The 17,577-nt window shown below is 38.7% G+C and overlaps 4 protein-coding genes across 4 annotated transcripts; 2 read left to right on the plus strand and 2 right to left on the minus strand.

The window, feature by feature from the left end:
* The first annotated feature begins 2,708 nt into the window (after positions 1 to 2,708).
* Positions 2,709 to 3,730, plus strand: LOC119081094. The gene is made up of 2 exons (XM_037189834.1): positions 2,709 to 2,831; positions 2,919 to 3,730. The coding sequence occupies exon 2, from the start codon at positions 2,942 to 2,944 to the stop codon at positions 3,728 to 3,730; it is 789 nt and encodes a 262-aa protein (XP_037045729.1). The 5' UTR covers positions 2,709 to 2,831; positions 2,919 to 2,941.
* Positions 3,731 to 5,110: 1,380 nt separating this feature from the next.
* On the minus strand, positions 5,111 to 11,214 carry LOC119080386. Its single transcript, XM_037188696.1, has 4 exons — positions 10,703 to 11,214; positions 9,391 to 10,489; positions 7,786 to 9,312; positions 5,111 to 7,542 (listed from the first exon to the last, which is right to left on the minus strand). Exons 2-4 carry the CDS (start codon positions 10,471 to 10,473, stop codon positions 5,410 to 5,412), a joined length of 4,743 nt encoding a protein of 1,580 aa, XP_037044591.1. The 5' UTR covers positions 10,474 to 10,489; positions 10,703 to 11,214; the 3' UTR covers positions 5,111 to 5,409.
* Positions 11,215 to 11,427: 213 nt separating this feature from the next.
* LOC119080519 (ras-related protein Rab-43) lies at positions 11,428 to 14,089 on the plus strand. Its single transcript, XM_037188929.1, has 6 exons — positions 11,428 to 11,778; positions 12,358 to 12,378; positions 12,599 to 12,662; positions 12,912 to 13,042; positions 13,109 to 13,234; positions 13,565 to 14,089. Exons 1-6 carry the CDS (start codon positions 11,566 to 11,568, stop codon positions 13,658 to 13,660), a joined length of 651 nt encoding a protein of 216 aa, XP_037044824.1. The 5' UTR covers positions 11,428 to 11,565; the 3' UTR covers positions 13,661 to 14,089.
* Positions 14,090 to 15,882: 1,793 nt separating this feature from the next.
* Positions 15,883 to 17,339, minus strand: LOC119080492. The gene is made up of 2 exons (XM_037188886.1): positions 16,153 to 17,339; positions 15,883 to 15,974 (listed from the first exon to the last, which is right to left on the minus strand). Exon 1 carries the CDS (start codon positions 17,301 to 17,303, stop codon positions 16,356 to 16,358), a length of 948 nt encoding a protein of 315 aa, XP_037044781.1. The 5' UTR covers positions 17,304 to 17,339; the 3' UTR covers positions 15,883 to 15,974; positions 16,153 to 16,355.
* Between the last annotated feature and the right edge of the window lie 238 nt (positions 17,340 to 17,577).

A 17,577-nucleotide genomic window follows, 5' to 3' on the forward strand; every position in this document is an offset into this window, starting at 1 on the left:
GCCGGCGGCCATATTGGATTTTAGTAAAATAGAAATATCTTGGGAAAAATGATACTTAGAGAGTTTCTGTTAACATGGAAATAATTTGTTATGTGTGTGGGGTTTCAGGGATTCCATATACGGACATCTATATATACCTATATACAGCTATATTGAGCTATATACAGGCATATAGAGCTATATAATAGCATATATTTATCTGTGAAATGTTTATTTATAGTGAAATATAGTTAAATATAGCGGTATATAGCTGTTTAAATAGGAATTTATGAAATTTGTCTTCGTACGGGGCTGTCTATATTGCCTCCGGCAATTTAGTTGTATATGATAACAAGGCAAAGAGTGGATAATGTAAGTGATTTTAAAGGGAGAATAGTTTTTCAGCAGAGAAGAAAATGAAGTAAGAGAAATGAAGAGTTTCACATTAAAGGCTTTTGATACGAATAGGTGTTTCGTACGGGTCGGCGTTAGCTATGTTTAACGTTACAAACTGGCAACGGACCAAAAGCAACAATAGAGGTAACCCACAGCGCGAGGCTATTAGACTAACGAGCAGAAAACCAAAACAATTCTTCCTTTTACAAAATTTATTGAAAACAACCAAAACGCATACTCCTTTCCAAATTTATTGGACAAACAGCACTGAGATAATAAAACAAAATTGCTTCAAGTTTACTTTTGATTGAAGATCCTGTGTAATTTCAAATCGTTGCGCTCTTATTCAGAGCGATTGGAATCACTAAAAATACCCCCAGCTGAAATGCCTAAGATAAATCGCTAAAACAAGAGTAACAAAAACAAACAGAGAATTCGATTCTCTTCCCTCCCATGGGATGCGTAAAGCAATGTACAAAGAAAAACGGGCTGTTTCGACCTCGAAACTCAACGGCGGTCACAAAACCAGGGTGGGCTAGTTTTCATCAGTCGTTTCCGTTGAGTCCTTCCGGAGACAGCAGTAAATCATTCACTTGAACAAGTATCGAATGATTACAAGGAAAAAATTGCCATTTTTCAATGGAAAAACAGAGAAAATTAGAACGCAACTTACGAAAAAACCAAAATTCGTTGCAGAAGAAACCAAAACAAAAACAAACCGCACAGCGGTGTGAGACACAAAAAAAGAAAAACAAAAACGAAAAACTGAGACTCACGGCTAACCAGTTGAGCAAATCCTCGAAATCGTTCGTCCAGCGTTGAATTCGGCCGACCAATGGTTAACAGCAACGGAATCGAGGACACCACTAACTAAATCAGTGCTGGATTTTTAACGTTACAAACTGGCAACGGACCAAAAGCAACAATAGAGGTAACCCACAGCGCGAGGCTATTAGACTAACGAGCAGAAAACCAAAACAATTCTTCCTTTTACAAAATTTATTGAAAACAACCAAAACGCATACTCCTTTCCAAATTTATTGGACAAACAGCACTGAGATAATAAAACAAAATTGCTTCTAGTTTACTTTTGATTGAAGATCCTGTGTAATTTCAAATCGTTGCGCTCTTATTCAGAGCGATTGGAATCACTAAAAATACCCCCAGCTGAAATGCCTAAGATAAATCGCTAAAACAAGAGTAACAAAAACAAACAGAGAATTCGATTCTCTTCCCTCCCATGGGATGCGTAAAGCAATGTACAAAGAAAAACGGGCTGTTTCGACCTCGAAACTCAACGGCGGTCACAAAACTAGGGTGGGCTAGTTATCATCAGTCGTTTCCGTTGAGTCCTTCCTCGAGGACACCACTAACTAAATCAGTGCTGGATTTTTAACGTTACAAACTGACCAAAAGTAAACTTGAAGCAATTTTGTTTTATTATCTCAGTGCTGTTTGTCCAATAAATTTGGAAAGGAGTATGCGTTTTGGTTGTTTTCAATAAATTTTGTAAAAGGAAGAATTGTTTTGGTTTTCTGCTCGTTAGTCTAATAGCCTCGCGCTGTGGGTTACCTCTATTGTTGCTTTTGGTCCGTTGCCAGTTTGTAACGTTAAAAATCCAGCACTGATTTAGTTAGTGGTGTCCTCGATTCCGTTGCTGTTAACCATTGGTCGGCCGAATTCAACGCTGGACGAACGATTTCGAGGATTTGCTCAACTGGTTAGCCGTGAGTCTCAGTTTTTCGTTTTTGTTTTTCTTTTTTTGTGTCTCACACCGCTGTGCGGTTTGTTTTTGTTTTGGTTTCTTCTGCAACGAATTTTGGTTTTTTCGTAAGTTGCGTTCTAATTTTCTCTGTTTTTTCATTGAAAAATGGCAATTTTTTCCTTGTAATCATTCGATACTTGTTCAAGTGAATGATTTACTGCTGTCTCCGGAAGGACTCAACGGAAACGACTGATGAAAACTAGCCCACCCTAGTTTTGTGACCGCCGTTGAGTTTCGAGGTCGAAACAGCCCGTTTTTCTTTGTACATTGCTTTACGCATCCCATGGGAGGGAAGAGAATCGAATTCTCTGTTTGTTTTTGTTACTCTTGTTTTAGCGATTTATCTTAGGCATTTCAGCTGGGGGTATTTTTAGTGATTCCAATCGCTCTGAATAAGAGCGCAACGATTTGAAATTACACAGGATCTTCAATCAAAAGTAAACTTGAAGCAATTTTGTTTTATTATCTCAGTGCTGTTTGTCCAATAAATTTGGAAAGGAGTATGCGTTTTGGTTGTTTTCAATAAATTTTGTAAAAGGAAGAATTGTTTTGGTTTTCTGCTCGTTAGTCTAATAGCCTCGCGCTGTGGGTTACCTCTATTGTTGCTTTTGGTCCGTTGCCAGTTTGTAACGTTAAAAGTCCAGCACTGATTTAGTTAGTGGTGTCCTCGATGGTCATTCTGATACGCGTCGTAAGTTTCATTTTGTTGTTTTTGATTTCGAAGTTTCTCTTCGTACCACGTCAAGATGGATGTCCGATGGAATGTTCTCCTTTGTAGATTCTGTTAGCGTTTACCGCGATATGACTCATGCGAGCGCCATTTGGACGACAAAACTTCTGCATCAGTTAGCTGATAGGATCCAGAATGTCATTGACAAGACTACAGAAGATCAGGCTGTGAAGCAAATCGATTGCGCGATCAACTCTGCGACTGTGCACCCGTTTGATCCTTTCTCTTCGTTAGACCTACACAAGATGGTAAACGACGTTTCTGGTGAAATTGGTCGGGGTGAAAGGCAACGTTTCAATACGCCGAGTGAGATGGCATTTGTTAGGTCGAAGCATTCGCAACGTGCGGCAAGTCTTAGTAGATCTATGGTGGCAATGCTTGCGCATTCTGAACAGACAGACATGGAAATGGACCGTTGTATCGAGTTGCTGTTTGCGCAAATCGATAACAATATTCGTACGCTTGCCCCAAGAATATCCGCTGCGAAGATCAAAGCTTCTAAGCTTTCAACGCAGTTGCGCGATGCCGTTGAGGCTTCATTCACCGATTTTCTCGCTGGAGCTAAGACCGCTGGAATTGAGAAGAATATGGTTCGGAAAAAGCCAAGTCCGGCATTTCTTTCCCGAATGTCCATGCCAGCTGTGCGAACAGGCTCTACGAACGAGCCAGATGACATTCCTTCTGATGTCAAAAACGTTCCGGATGATGCTGAACCAGCAGCGAAACGTGGGAAAAGTTGTTCATCCGAAACGCTTGCACCGCTAGTGAACGACGACGGACGTGCTGAGGGACAGGAGAGTGAACAGATGTCAGTGGATACCCTCCGCGATATAATCAAGTTAGTGTCTGGAAGACAGTAGAGTGTTTCACACAACTGTTGTGTCTTCTGTGTGTGCTTGGTGCTGGTTATCGGCATGTTTTTTGTAAATAAAGACAATTTTGTCTGAGTGGGTAATCTTGGTTGTTTTATTTAACTCCCGAACGTTTTAGCTTCTTTCTGTAGCAGTCGTCATGTTCGTGAAATCGCAGTTACCAGTGCTTGTCGTTGCCTCATTTTCTAAGTGAGTGTGACTTGTTCGACGTGTTTCTTTGTTTTTCCTGAGTTAGGACGCGATCTCTCTTTTTTGCTTTTCGTGCTGCTGTTACCGGATTTGTTACGGATTACACTGCTGGGACGATTGTGAGTACGAGATTTTGTTGGTTTTTTTGTGCTGATCAGGTTGTTCTTTAATGTTTCTTTTGGCGTAGCCGCTGACGCCTTTCTGTTTTTTGTGATGTTGTTGTGCTACGTTTTGGGTGTGCCTTCGAAGTAGCGTTCCACCGGAATGAATTTTCCTTCCGTTTTCTTGCTTTTAAGCAAATCGCTTTTCCTATAAGGTTTTTAATACGCCAGTTCATTTAGAAACCTTTGCTGTCTTGTGAAGGACACAGTGGAAGCAACTGAAGATGGCTAGTCCACTCTAGCCAAGGACTGTAAGCTTGAATTTCTTTTGCCGTTTGTCTCTTTTGATTTTTCCGAATAAATTGAAACAGCCTAATGGTGGATTTGAGTTTTGATTCGGTTCTTTGAATAAATTGAAACAGCCGAATGGTGGAATTAGTTTTGATTTGATTTTTGTTTGGAAGTTTGAAAATAAATTGTAACAGCCAGATGGTGGAATCTGTTCTTTATTTCCGTTACAGGTTTCGTTGCCCAATCCTGACTTCTTCGTCTTAGGTTGCTCCTTCTCACTTACGATGACTGTATGTTGCGTGATGTTTGAAGCCTGGTCCGCTACGGTGTTTCTGTTCGTAGCGTTAAAGATGAGAGATATGTTTGCTCTATTTGAATTTTTTGTACAATGGAAAATACGAAATTTACTGGTTACTGGTTACAAATTATTATTTTCTTTAGAGCTTTTCCTTGATAATGATCCTCGGAATTTCGCAAAATTTTCCCTTCATTGATTTTAGTAGATTTTTAGATAATTAACGGATATGTTTCATTTAATTAACCAAATTTCTCTAAATTTCACTAATTTCATTAGATTTTACTAAATTAGCAGAAAAGTTTTCTTGCTTTTCGCATTAAAGTAAAGTTTATCACTGTTTGAGCATTCCGATCCTTGTCTACGACTGTGTATTTCTCTCTTCCAAGACTCGCAACTAAACTAACGGGATGGATAAACATTCCTATGAATATCCAGCGCAAATACTGATGTGCTTGTGACCTTAATGAAAATAATGTTGCTGCTGGAAAATGTTTAGGTAAATAACATTTATTTACGAAGTAATTTACATTTCTTTTTCTTAGTTTAGATTTATTATAGAGTGTGCGTTGTGTGTGTAATGCCACTCAAGAGGATTATATGTATATATTAGAGTCCTTACCTTAAACATATGTGTATAAACACATAAACGAAACATATGTATCTATCAAATTCAATTTGTAAAAAAAACAAAAATAAAAAAAATTCAAAATAAAAACAAAACTTTTCGTCAATCACACATTTCGTAACACAAGAGGAAATACTAAAAAAAATAATAATTTTTTTCTTCTCTAATTTGGTTCAACCATACGCATTGCCGACACAGCGTTCAAATACTTCATCCGTAGTAAATGTCTCTGGACAACGAACTTATGGATCACTTCCAAAAACATACCGAACGTGTGCGATTTGAGTTTTTTAAACACTTTCGTCACCGAATTTTCGGCAATTTTAAATTGTGGATTTTGAATGGACTGGAACTGTTCCTCGAATTTGTGCATTTTCTTGATGAAATCGTCGTTATTCGTGTTGGTGTGCTTCTTCTCATATTTCTCAGCAATCCAATCGATCAGCAAGTCAACATAATGCGATTCGGGCAGCGTGGTGTCTATGTCGTCGTCGAAAAATAGTTTGGCTGTTGTTTCAAACATCAACGAGTCGGCACTTTTCGCTTGCAGAAAGATATCCTTTACCACTCCCATCGATTTGAGTGGCGTTAAATGGGCCAGTGTTTCGTGGTTTGCTGTAAGCGATTGCTGGATTCGTTTCTTTAAATATTCACCGGTTATGTTTCGGGTCGGAAAGCAGTCCACTTTGAATTTTTGTTTCGTCGAATGTTGCAACATTTTCAGCGACTCAATGCACATCATTGTTGCACGTTGAAATTCGGACATCTTACTATTGCCCGGGCAACGTAGTTTGTAGAAATGCAGCTGAGTTTCGTTGAGGATGTCATTTTGATATTCAATATTTTTACCGTACGGCTCTTCGGCCGCATGATCGTCACCCGAAACGGCGATACCATTTTCGGAGTTCATCAGTCGATAGAACGAGTCTAAAACTGCACAGAAATCGGCCAGACTCGTCGCTATTTCATTTTGTGGCATTAATATCCGCAGCAGGCTCGACGTATGTTTGGAGAAAAGGTTAACGACATTGCTAATGTTATCACATTTCGTTGTTAACGTCTCACTTCGTATGGGAAATCGTAGATCGTGCACTTTTATCAGTTCTTCCAATGGTGAAGTATTAATGCGGCAAGTGTCGGTGGTGAATCCATTCTCAACGAAATTGTTCCGCGTCGCCAGCATCAAATCATTGATGTAATAAAAAGTGTAAATGAATTCGGTGGTGACCGGATGCGAAAAATAATTACAGCCCATGCCGATGTTAAATTCGGACCAGATGCTTGTCTCGCCGTCCACATATTTACAGACACACGCAACGACGGGAAATTTGATCTTGTGCAGCTCTTCGATAATCATGTTCAGGATGTCTTTCATCGTCGTTAAGTCGAAGTTCAAATAGACCGCTTGACTCCAATCGCTGTACAGTCCCTTCGCCACTACAACGGTCATGCGTGAATGAGGTCCGATGATATTATCTAAATTATCGTCGTATTCGTACATTGACTCCATTTTCAGTTCGCTTATTTGTAAAATTGTGACCCGTTCCACTTCGCTCATTGTCTCACCATCGAATTCCAATATTTGCATCATACTCGTTAGGAGGCCCTTCGTTACAGTGATGCAGTCAATAAATCGATCAACGTCTATCGCTGGCGGAAGTGGCAGCGAGAAGCGATCCTGAACGTAACTATAAAACGATTTACTCAGTTTTTGCAGACTGTATGCCTTTGATAGTTCCGCCGGCGACCACGATTCCTCACCATTGTCTTTCTTTTCGGTTAATTTTGATTCATCGTCGGATTTAGTCATGTTTGATACACGAAGTTTAAGGCTACGAATTTCAGCACTGCGTTGCTCCAATATTTCCAGCAGAACGTCATTTCGGTCCTGTAAGACTTTGTTGTAATTTTCCAAATAGATTTTGCTCGTGGACTGATCATCCAGCTCGGTTAGTTTGACGTTTTTCACTTTCTTATTAACGGTTTCCAATCCACTTGCCTGACAGGTATCGTACGACTTGCGTTTGCTACTCTGCACTTCATCGGCATTGTCGATTGCGGGCGATATTGATGGCTCATCCTGATGTGCCTCTGCTTGGATAGACTTTCGAACATATTTCCGTTTGATGCGCTCTGCATCCTTTGACGTTGTTGGAGTAGTGGAGTCTTGATTGGATAGTATCGTAGGTGACTGAATAGGTGCTGGCAGTTTGGGTTTTGGCTTTGGTCCTGGCTTTTTGTAAACTTTAACTGGTGGCGTTTCACCTTCGGCTTGAAGTTTTGACTCTGGTTCATACTGAAATAGAAGATCAGTTTGAAGTACAAGTTTGTAAATTAACGGAGTGAGAATTTAGGACGCAAAAATGGAGATTTAGATGACCTAGAGTAGACTGAAGAAATGAATGCTACAAATATTTGACAAGAACTACCTAACCTATTATCTACGAAAGGCGGTCCGAACCCCATGACCCTGACCCTTTACAACATACAAATTTTACGGTGCAAAACAGCTATCGAAAAGAGAATAATTTTTACTCACATTTGTAGTACCAGTGCCACTGTCGTGTGATGCAACCGGTGTTGTGATGAGGCTCTTCTTCTTCTTGTAGTATTTCTTCTTAAATTTCAGGACCATTTTCGGTTTGTTGGGATCTCTGCGAACCTTAAAGTCATAAGAACTGTACTTCAGTTTCGGAACTCGTTTTTGTCTCATCTGCAGAATTTCCTTCACAGATTCATCGAATTCTTTGTGAGCGACTTCAGTCTTTGGTGTACTCAATCCGATCGGATTGATTGGAAGTGCTGGACTCGTTTCGTCGGCTAGAGCCGATAAATTTGAGGTAGCTTCTTGCGAAGAAATTTCTTTCCCACCACCATTGTCGTCAGGTAGTGCAGCTAGATTTTTGGCAGAATTTAAATTGGCTTTCCACTGTTCGCCCCAATGAGGTTTTACTGCTTGTTTCACTTTCTTCTGTTGCTTCCAATGGACCTTTCTGGCCTTGGACATACTGCGTTCGCTGCTTTCTGGCACATCGTTGCTGCTTTCACTCAACTCGGCATATGTCGGTTTCGTGCCAGACAGTCGGCTTCCTCGCACTCGCTTGTTTATGGCTCGATGTGCGACCTGCGCTGACAGTGGATTCAATCGGGAGTTGTTGTTGGAAGATGGCTTGTTTGTGGTTGACAATGTCAATTCCGGATAGGAAAAGTCTTGCAACGTTGGCATTCGGGTAGGAATTTCCAGTAAATCTTCAATTTTTTTGACACTTATGCTTCCACCGTTGTTGGATTTGCTGTGCTGTCTATCACCACTCAGTACGTACGGTTCACTGAGTGTCATTTCAGAATATGTTGAACGTTCGACTTTCGGTTTTCTACCTCGTCGTCGTCCGTCAGAGCCGTCATAGATTTCAGGAATGTACTCTTCAACGTGATGCACTTCTAGCATATCGTCGATTGGTGCCATCGAATACGTATTATCATCTGGGTCCTGTTTCATATTACGGATATTCGCCTCTTGAAAGGATCTGTCGTGACCGTAGCTGGTGATTGTTGTTTCAATTGGTAAATTGTAGCTTCGACTTATGTCTTTGTTCGTAACTGCTTTGATGATCGGAACAATGGAAATGTCTTTTGAATGATGCATTACCATTCCCGTGTCATCTTGTGAATCAACGACTTCGCCCTTAACTTTCGCCGGTTTGTTGACCACAGTCAATTCACTGTTTTGGAACACAATATGCCCTCCACTTTCTTTGTCGATTTTTGGCCGTCCCGGCTTTCGTCTGAACATTAATTGCGGATGCGTTGACGGATCATCAATATTTTGTTGTACTCGAACCACATTGTCAGCGGTCATCTCATTTGTTGCATCGACTTCGGGTTCAGGATTTATTTCGGGCAAATAATTTTCGCGTTTTGGTCTGCCCGGTTTTTTTGGGGCAAATTCCGAAAACAAACTGTGCCCAAGTGCCATTAATTCGTCCATTGGTGTTGCAGCAGATGAATTGTTCGCTGGATTCAAGTCCTTGTAACAGCTTAGCCCGTCATCGCGTTTCGGACGTCCCTGTAACAAAAAGAAAAAATCGGATTAGGAAATTGGCACGGTGTTTTGGTTAAGGCCAGCTCAAGAAACTTGACTTACCCGAACACCTGGACGTTTCGGACCTGCATAACGTTGAATTTTCATTTTTCTGCCGACTTTCTTCTTCACTTGTTCATTGTCAGTTTCGTCATAGGACTTACGTGGTTTTCCACGGCGATTCAGTCGTGGTCCAGGATCATTAGTTAGATCCTCGCCAACCTCGTCACCAACCTCGTCGGCATACTTTTTGTCTGCATCATCGTCAACTGTGTTTTCCACTGCCGTGCTTTCGCGATGTTTGCGCTTCTTGTGTAAACTGTGAGCCGAACCTGAGTCACTATCGAAATCGTCAAAAGAATGATCAGATGCACTAGAGTCATTAGATTCATTCAACTGTGTCGATTCCAATTGACTTTCATCAACATCTTTCATTGACAGATCCGTAGCACCAGTAGCATCTGTAGCAAGTTTTTCTTCGAGCACTGTTTCGCATATTAACTGTGGCGTCACATTCTTCTGTTCTTTGTCGTCAGTCGTCTCAACCGCTTTCGTTTCAGCAAATGTTTTCTGTTCGTCGCCTGGCTGCTTAGCGTTAACTTCCACTTCGTCTTCGAATTTATCATCGACCGACGATTGATAGTCGTCACTCGATTCATACACCAAAGCGAATTCCTTTTCGCTGGCTAGCTTTTCGCTTTGTTTCAAACTGGCATCCTGTTGTTGTTTGATGGCATTCGGTACAATATTGTCGATATCTTTGGCTGTCATGGGCATTTGTTCGTTCAGGCCTTTCCGAATTATCGTATCCAGGGATATTACGCGTGTCTCATTCCGATCATCGGACGATTTCACATCATCAGTTTTATTTACACTTTTTATTGATTTGCTCTCTGCTTCTTGTTCGTCGTTTATGATTTTACTAATTGATTCGTCGGTAGCCGCAGATGCGACCGCAACAATTTTTATTTCTTCCAGTTTAGTATCGTTATTCTGTAGGATTGTGGGAGTGGTTGTCGTTTCTGGGACGTGCACTTTTTGCACGCGAACTCCATCAGGCGTATCGACTGCTGGAAGTTGATCTTCTTTAGTTTGATCCGAGTTAGATGTTGTCGGTTCAGTATTCGTTTCGGGAGTCTCGTACATGTTTTTGCCAGTTAATCTAAAAAAAAAAAATTGTTTGTTGAGGGAAGCTGAAGAATGCATGGCAAAAGGAACTTTTAGACACTAAGCAATTAGAGTATCATAAAATGTTTCGAAGATTGCAACAAAATAAGCGAAAGAATTCTAAACTGTTTGCCAAAAGCCGCTCAGTTATCGTACAAAAATAAACGAGAGATAAAATAATCAGCATTCGTAAATTATATATATTTACCCGGCTTCAATGGAATTGTGATTTTCCGATTCCTTATTAACTTCCCGGCGTGATGGTTCATCCAATAGATGTCATAGACCTGGACAATATCGTCGATTTCTAATTATAATTCACTTTTCACGCAAAAATCGTTTTATCACATCCGCTAATTGCGAATATTTATCAACTTTGACATTCTAAATTTAGTTTTGATCCAAATGCGAAACTGTTTAATGCAATATTTTCATTGACTGTGCGTCACATTCGACACATTCATTTTTTCAATTGATTTGATTGAATTCGATTTGCTGGTTGAACCATTTAATTTGTAGATTAAATTTTCGTAAAATTGTAAACAATGTCTAATTTTTGCATTGCTGTCAAATGAAATTAATTAACGAAAATGGCGTATTGATTGTGATTGTCAAAAAAATTCTTATTTTTTCGCCATTCGACGCTCCATTACACATAAGTCTTCTTCTTTAATTTCCATACTGTTTTCATTGAACATTTTTGGGTACACATGTACGATTATTCCATGACGATCTACGACAACGACCGAATTAATGCATGAGCTGGAACGCTAACTAGATAGACTGTTTCATAAAACAACAGGTTTAAAAATCTTACGACTTGATCTGGAATTTTCAGATTGCCTTGAGAGGTCTTGAAGGAAGAACCAGAAATAAAATTAGTTTTGCGCCATACGCGTAGTCTGCATGTTGCTCAGACCAACGCAGAGAAATACAGCAAAACGAAGAAAAAGAAAAAGAGAGACAAGTGTCTACAGTGTCAATGGTGTCAATGCAATTTAGGACAATGAAACTTTCGTGATTACACAAAAATATAAACAAAAAAAAAATTGAGTGCGATTTGGAAAGAAAATGTCAACACGAAATTCGCAAACGCTAATGCAGACGACCGGTGATGATACTTTTGATTTTTTGTTCAAAATTGTCCTAATCGGTGATTGCTCGGTGGGTAAAACTAAAATTGTTCAGCGATTTAAAACAGGACATTTCACTGAAAGCCATGCCAATACCATTGGGGTCGACTTCTCCATGAAAACAATTACTGTCGATGGTAAAAGGGTCAAGGTATGTGATCAAATAAGACAGATTCCCAAATTTAAATCGTTTGATATCAACAAAGCACTGTACGCCCACACAAAATATCTTAATGTGATTCATTGACACATAATTTGATGTCTAGATTTGCTATAGGAAAGTGTAACATTCAATTGACTATATTTTGCCGTGACAGAGGTCAGACCCTCCTATTTAATGTGTTTAGTAACTTAATTAACTCTTAACTTGACAATTTTGTGCTTATGCACACGATACGTTCACCATTCATTAAAGATGAATCGTCGTCGACCAGTTTATTGTTCAATTGTGAAATGGGGCAGACCACTAGACTTTCTATTGCACAAGGTTAATAGAGAAAGACTGTAGACGAAACGTCTGTTCGATGTCATTTAGAGCTAATACGTCACTAAGTTAGACTGAACATTTAGAGAACATAATGAAAGGAATTTCAGTGGAATAGTTACGATAACACTGTAGTAAATCGAATCTTACCTGTACTAGCACTATACGTCTCAGTGACTTGAATCAGACCTATACTAGCATTATACGTCTCATATGACTTGACTAATGCTAACATTATCCTTTCAGACTCAAATTTGGGATACTGCGGTAAGTAAATAGCTACGAATTAGACATGGTGTTGATGAGGGACTATTTTTGGAAAAACAATTTCCCTTATTTTCCCAAATTTGCTCAAATTTTCCTATATATTCTGACGTTTCCATAACTTTCCCATTTTTTTTTGTTTAAATTATGGAAAATTTGAGCAAATTTGGGAAAATGTTTTAAGTGACAAACACAGCCTTAAATTCAAAAATATTTCAAACAGGGGCAGGAGCGCTTTCGGACAATTACTCAAAGTTATTACAGATCTGCTGACGGTGTCATTATCGGTAAAGTTCGAATAACATGCATGCACAACCATCGTCGAAGTATGTAAACGGTCTAGTACTGAGAAGTTTGTCATTGGTTTTTATCAAACCGGACTGAAACTGAGTGTCCACTACTTAAATTCGAATGTAGAAGCCTCAATTTGCTTCCTGGATGTTCTAAAAGATTTTACTTACTTCGACAAAATGGTTCTTTCGTTCGCTCAAGCTTTAATTTGTTACTCAATTGGTTAATGTTATCCGCATTTTCAGTCTATGACATTACAAAACGGTCCTCATTCTTGAGTATACAACGTTGGATTGAAGAAGTCCGTCGCTACACCACATTGAACGTAATGTTAATACTCGTTGGTAACAAATGCGATCTAGAGTCTCTGCGAGAGGTAAGATTCCTTGTCAATATGTTCTTTCCCTTTTAAATTTTGATTACGACTGTAATCGTCATTCAGGTGGAATTTGCTGAAGCTGAAGCCATGTGCGAGTACATACCGGAAATTTTATTTGTCATGGAAACATCTGCCAAAGAGAATACGAATGTTGACGATGCCTTCATTTGCTTGGCGACGGAATTAAAGGTACGTTTTTTTATATGAAATGCGTCGAAAAATTGAATTGAATGGTTCAAAGGCGAAGAAGAATAGACCTATGATATCCACTAAGGAGAGCCCACAATCGATAAAGTTCTGTTGATTTTTGAAATGAAGTGATCCAGAATTTAAGCAGAAAATACCAACACTGCTAACCTTCCAACGACCGATTCTTGAGTAGCTTGTTAGCCGGTTGAGAAGCTGAGCTGATATTAGGAGTTTTTGAGATGAAAAACGAAATGTATTCAGATTCAAAGATAATGTCGTCGTAATGCGTGTAAACAACTAATTTTTTTTTTTTCATTAATCCACAAAAAGAGACGACACGACAATTTGAACGTTGTCCTTGACGATGCCATCGTTCTGGAACAAGGAACCCCAGTAAAAAATTGCAGCGGATGCAGTGTGACGTGAAAGGGTCATCGTTCCGTTCATTCGTAGCTCTATTCCGTTCGAGTATTAGGAACAAAATGAAACGAACAAAAAAGCAAACGTTAAACAATTCTTAAGAAAAGAAAACAAAAAAGTGTCACTCATATAGCAATCAATACTCTCGGATTAGGATATTAAAGGAAAGATAATTTTTTTTTGTAATTTTAATTTTGTTTAATTTGTGGGTAACGATAACTGTAACTAGTATTAGTGTTTCTGACGTTTGAATCTTAAAAACCCTGTAATCTGATATCGTAAATTTTTGCATGTCTATCGGTACACTGGTGAATATTCAGTTAGATTTTAGAGTAAAATAAACTAATTTTGGATTTTATTTCTTTTTTGACTAACTTAAAAATTTGAATTTTTATTTATTTGTTGTCGTAATAAAGAGACTTAACGAAAATTCAACTCTTGTTTAACCATTTGTTCTCCACTATATATCTAACGGCAGGTCGGATCAGGTCAGAGCTGTGCAAGATCTGATTTTAACCTGATTTGAACTGATCTTATTCAATTGATTTGAAACAAAACAATGTTGGTCACAAAAGTATCAGGTCAGCCCGGAAATTCAGGTTTAAGGACTATAATCTACAGATTTTACGACTGTAAACAACGCACTTCAAGCATAAGTGGTACTCTACATATAAGGTACTGAAACTTGATAGTGTGTCTCACAACTGTAATATATATTATGTACCTGTTGCCAAGATTGTTATTTTAACGTGTAGGACATTATTGCCAGAGCCGAAGGCGTGGGCAGTAATGCCTACACGTCAAAATAACAGTCTGGCAATAGGTGCATATCATATTTTATCTGTCGAGAAAAGATATATCGAGATAAGTAAAAACTCCCTAGGGAGATAAGCTCGAGATTATCGTTCTAGATAGATAATAGTAGATTACGTTGGATGCTGCGAAAGTAATTCATTACACAAGGACACAATTTTTTCGAGGCAAGTGTAGATTACACTTGTCGAGAAAACAGTTACCGAAGCTTGTTGCTCAAAAACTTACTCGTGAGTTTGCTCGTATCACAAAATTGTGTCCGAGAGCAATGAATTACGTCGCAGCATCCAACGTATTCTGGTTTATTGTCTGCTCATGCGAAAATTGACTATTCTGACTACTCTGACTATTGGCTGTTCTGCAGAAGTTCTACATAAATTCAGTATCTCAATAAACCAAAACCAACAAAACAAAAATAAATCTGTTCTTCCGATAAAACGTTTACAAACAAATCTAGTGTACTGACGAAATCGGCTCACACGCTATACGTCTCCTAAAAAATTGATCCCGAAAACAGCACTCATGTTACATTAGTATTGTCGCAACAGTAGTTACAATTGCGTTGGTGACATGTTAACATTGAATAGTTTTTCGCAGTTAGTATCGATGAAGACGCATTGTTTGTGCAATTATTTTGTTCGTTCTTTTTAATGTTTTCAAAAAAATGTGCAACAAAGTGTAGTGTTTGTATGTACTATAAGCAAAAGCATTTAGTGTTACAAGTGAAAAATACAACGACATGTGCGGCCATAAAGTGTCACTTCGGAACATCAAAACTATTGTTACAATAAATATGGCCGACAATTCTGTGTTGCGAATTCTTCTAAAAGTATGTTGTAACCAGATTACTTGCGTAACAAGTTTTTCTGAAATAACTGTGTTCATCGATCAATATTTTTATCAAAAAAATGTTATTTTAGCGACATTTCTTACATACTTTTTCGATCGATCAATTCATTCAACAAAAAAGATAAAATGAAAGCAAGGCAAATTTTACTTGAAAAAACTGTCAACTTGAAATAAACCCCAAATATCCCTAGTGTAATGGCTCACTTTCGCGGGGGCTAAACAGCTGTGTAATAGTCAATTTTCGCATGGGGCAGGCAATAAAACACTATTATCACATACGCGCGGTGTTCGGATGTCAAAATTACTTACCTAGAAGTTTAATTCAAAAATTACACTTCAGGTCTATGTTGTTGTCTCGTTTTCGCTTATGTGATAAAATAGAGTACACACTTGTCACTATCAGTCACGGCAAGCCTCGACTTCTTCGTGACAAGTGTGTAATATATAATAAAAAAAACATTTCATACAAATTACTACTCTATTGGCAGCTGTCGACTATGATCACTATGAAAATAAGGATACATAAAGGGTAATATAAGCGCGAGCGCAGAAAATTTGGTCCAATTTTTGCTAATAAATTTTTATTTGTATGAATAGGCAAATAGTAACATTCATTTTAAAAACCGCCCGCACTGCTCACAGTTCTCTCGATTGTTTTCTGAAAATGATAAAAACATGAAATTATAGTGACACTAGTACATGTAGTTGATAGTGTAAACTTAAGAGTTTATGCAATGTAACAACACGAATGTGTTTTACTTAGATTGTTTCCATATTTCCATGAACGAATGCAGGATTGTAACCATATTTCGTTAATACTCTACAAAATGCCTTACCTTGAGCCTTTTGGTGTAATTTCTCTATTTGTTGTACAGTTGATTTTAGAGCAATACCCCAACCGATTTGAGGTTTCATTGTGCAACAACCTTCCAGAGCTTTGTAGCCAACGTGACCCGCAATCAATAAGGCTTCATATTCATCCTTTCCATCGGTGATTTTAACGTCGACTGTGACAATACTCGACGGAATTTGATTGATGTCAATTATTGGCCAAGGCCTCAATGCGATTCGGGTCTTCGGGAACCATGCTTGTATCAGTCCAATTACCACGGTCATCAAATATGGCGAATGCAGTCAACCATCCGCTCATGAGACTTACGCCGGAATAACCTCCCAAATGATGGCAAATACGATTCCAGAATTCTACATTTACTTGGTTTCTCTTAGCAGCTATGAACTCTTCGAGAATCGGCTTCAATAGGTCGTACCATCTGTCTAGTTTGTATTTTTTTAGCTTCTCCAACCGGTCTGAGATGTTCTGCCAGTCTTCCAAAGTACCTTCCAGCGTTATATATGGAATGCCACACATTAAGTGCCATCCGAAGTTAAAATATCTCTTTGTCACTGCCATAAAAATCGTTCCACAAACGACGGTGTCATTGGGAGTGGTTGTCGTAAAGTTCGGCATAATCCAATCTTTTATCGTTTTATCTACAAGGTTTTCGTGAATTTTATCCGTAGTCTTAGTCACTAAAAGGTCGTATGGGGCAGTTGTAAGCGTACTATTATCGATTTCGATCAGAAGTTCTTTCTTTCCATCAAAATTGACAAATTCTCTTCGGAACTCTCCTGCCTTGTTATTGATGTAAAAGGAGAATTGAGTCAATATCACCGTCCAAATGTCATCTGGCCGAATTATCAAATTGTGATGGTTGTTATAGCAGTCGATAACTGTTCCAACGAATCCATTATTGGTGCTGACACGGACCCTTGACGAATATTGACTCTCCATCAACACTTTGGTACAGTGGTTACGGATGTATGGTTTCAATTGTGAACAAACTGAACTTTTTGATGATCTCACATTTAGAGCCATGTCCCCCCATCGACGACTAGCCTTTTTGTCTGATACTCTGAAGGTAGTGGAAGAAGTCGTAGACTCAGTCGGGCCATCATTCCAAAGTGAAGACAACTTAAAATTCGACATTTTTTTAATTTTCACTTTAGCGTCGAAATTGATTGCTTTTCGCGAGAAGTACTGAGAGAGAACTGATTAAAACTAAACGGTTATCGCATTATTGGAAACTTTTATCTTTATTTGCCAATACAGATTATCGCAGTACAATGCGCAGTTAAATGTCTATTAGAATGATGGAAATACCGTTTCTTGTGTAAAATTTGACGACCCCCAATCTAATGCGAGTTCAGTAAACATAAAAATAATATAATTTTTGTTACAAGTAAAATTACCCTTTTTTCGT

Source organism: Bradysia coprophila, unplaced genomic scaffold (assembly GCF_014529535.1).
Source record: "Bradysia coprophila strain Holo2 unplaced genomic scaffold, BU_Bcop_v1 contig_350, whole genome shotgun sequence".
Lineage (NCBI taxonomy): Eukaryota > Metazoa > Arthropoda > Insecta > Diptera > Sciaridae > Bradysia > Bradysia coprophila.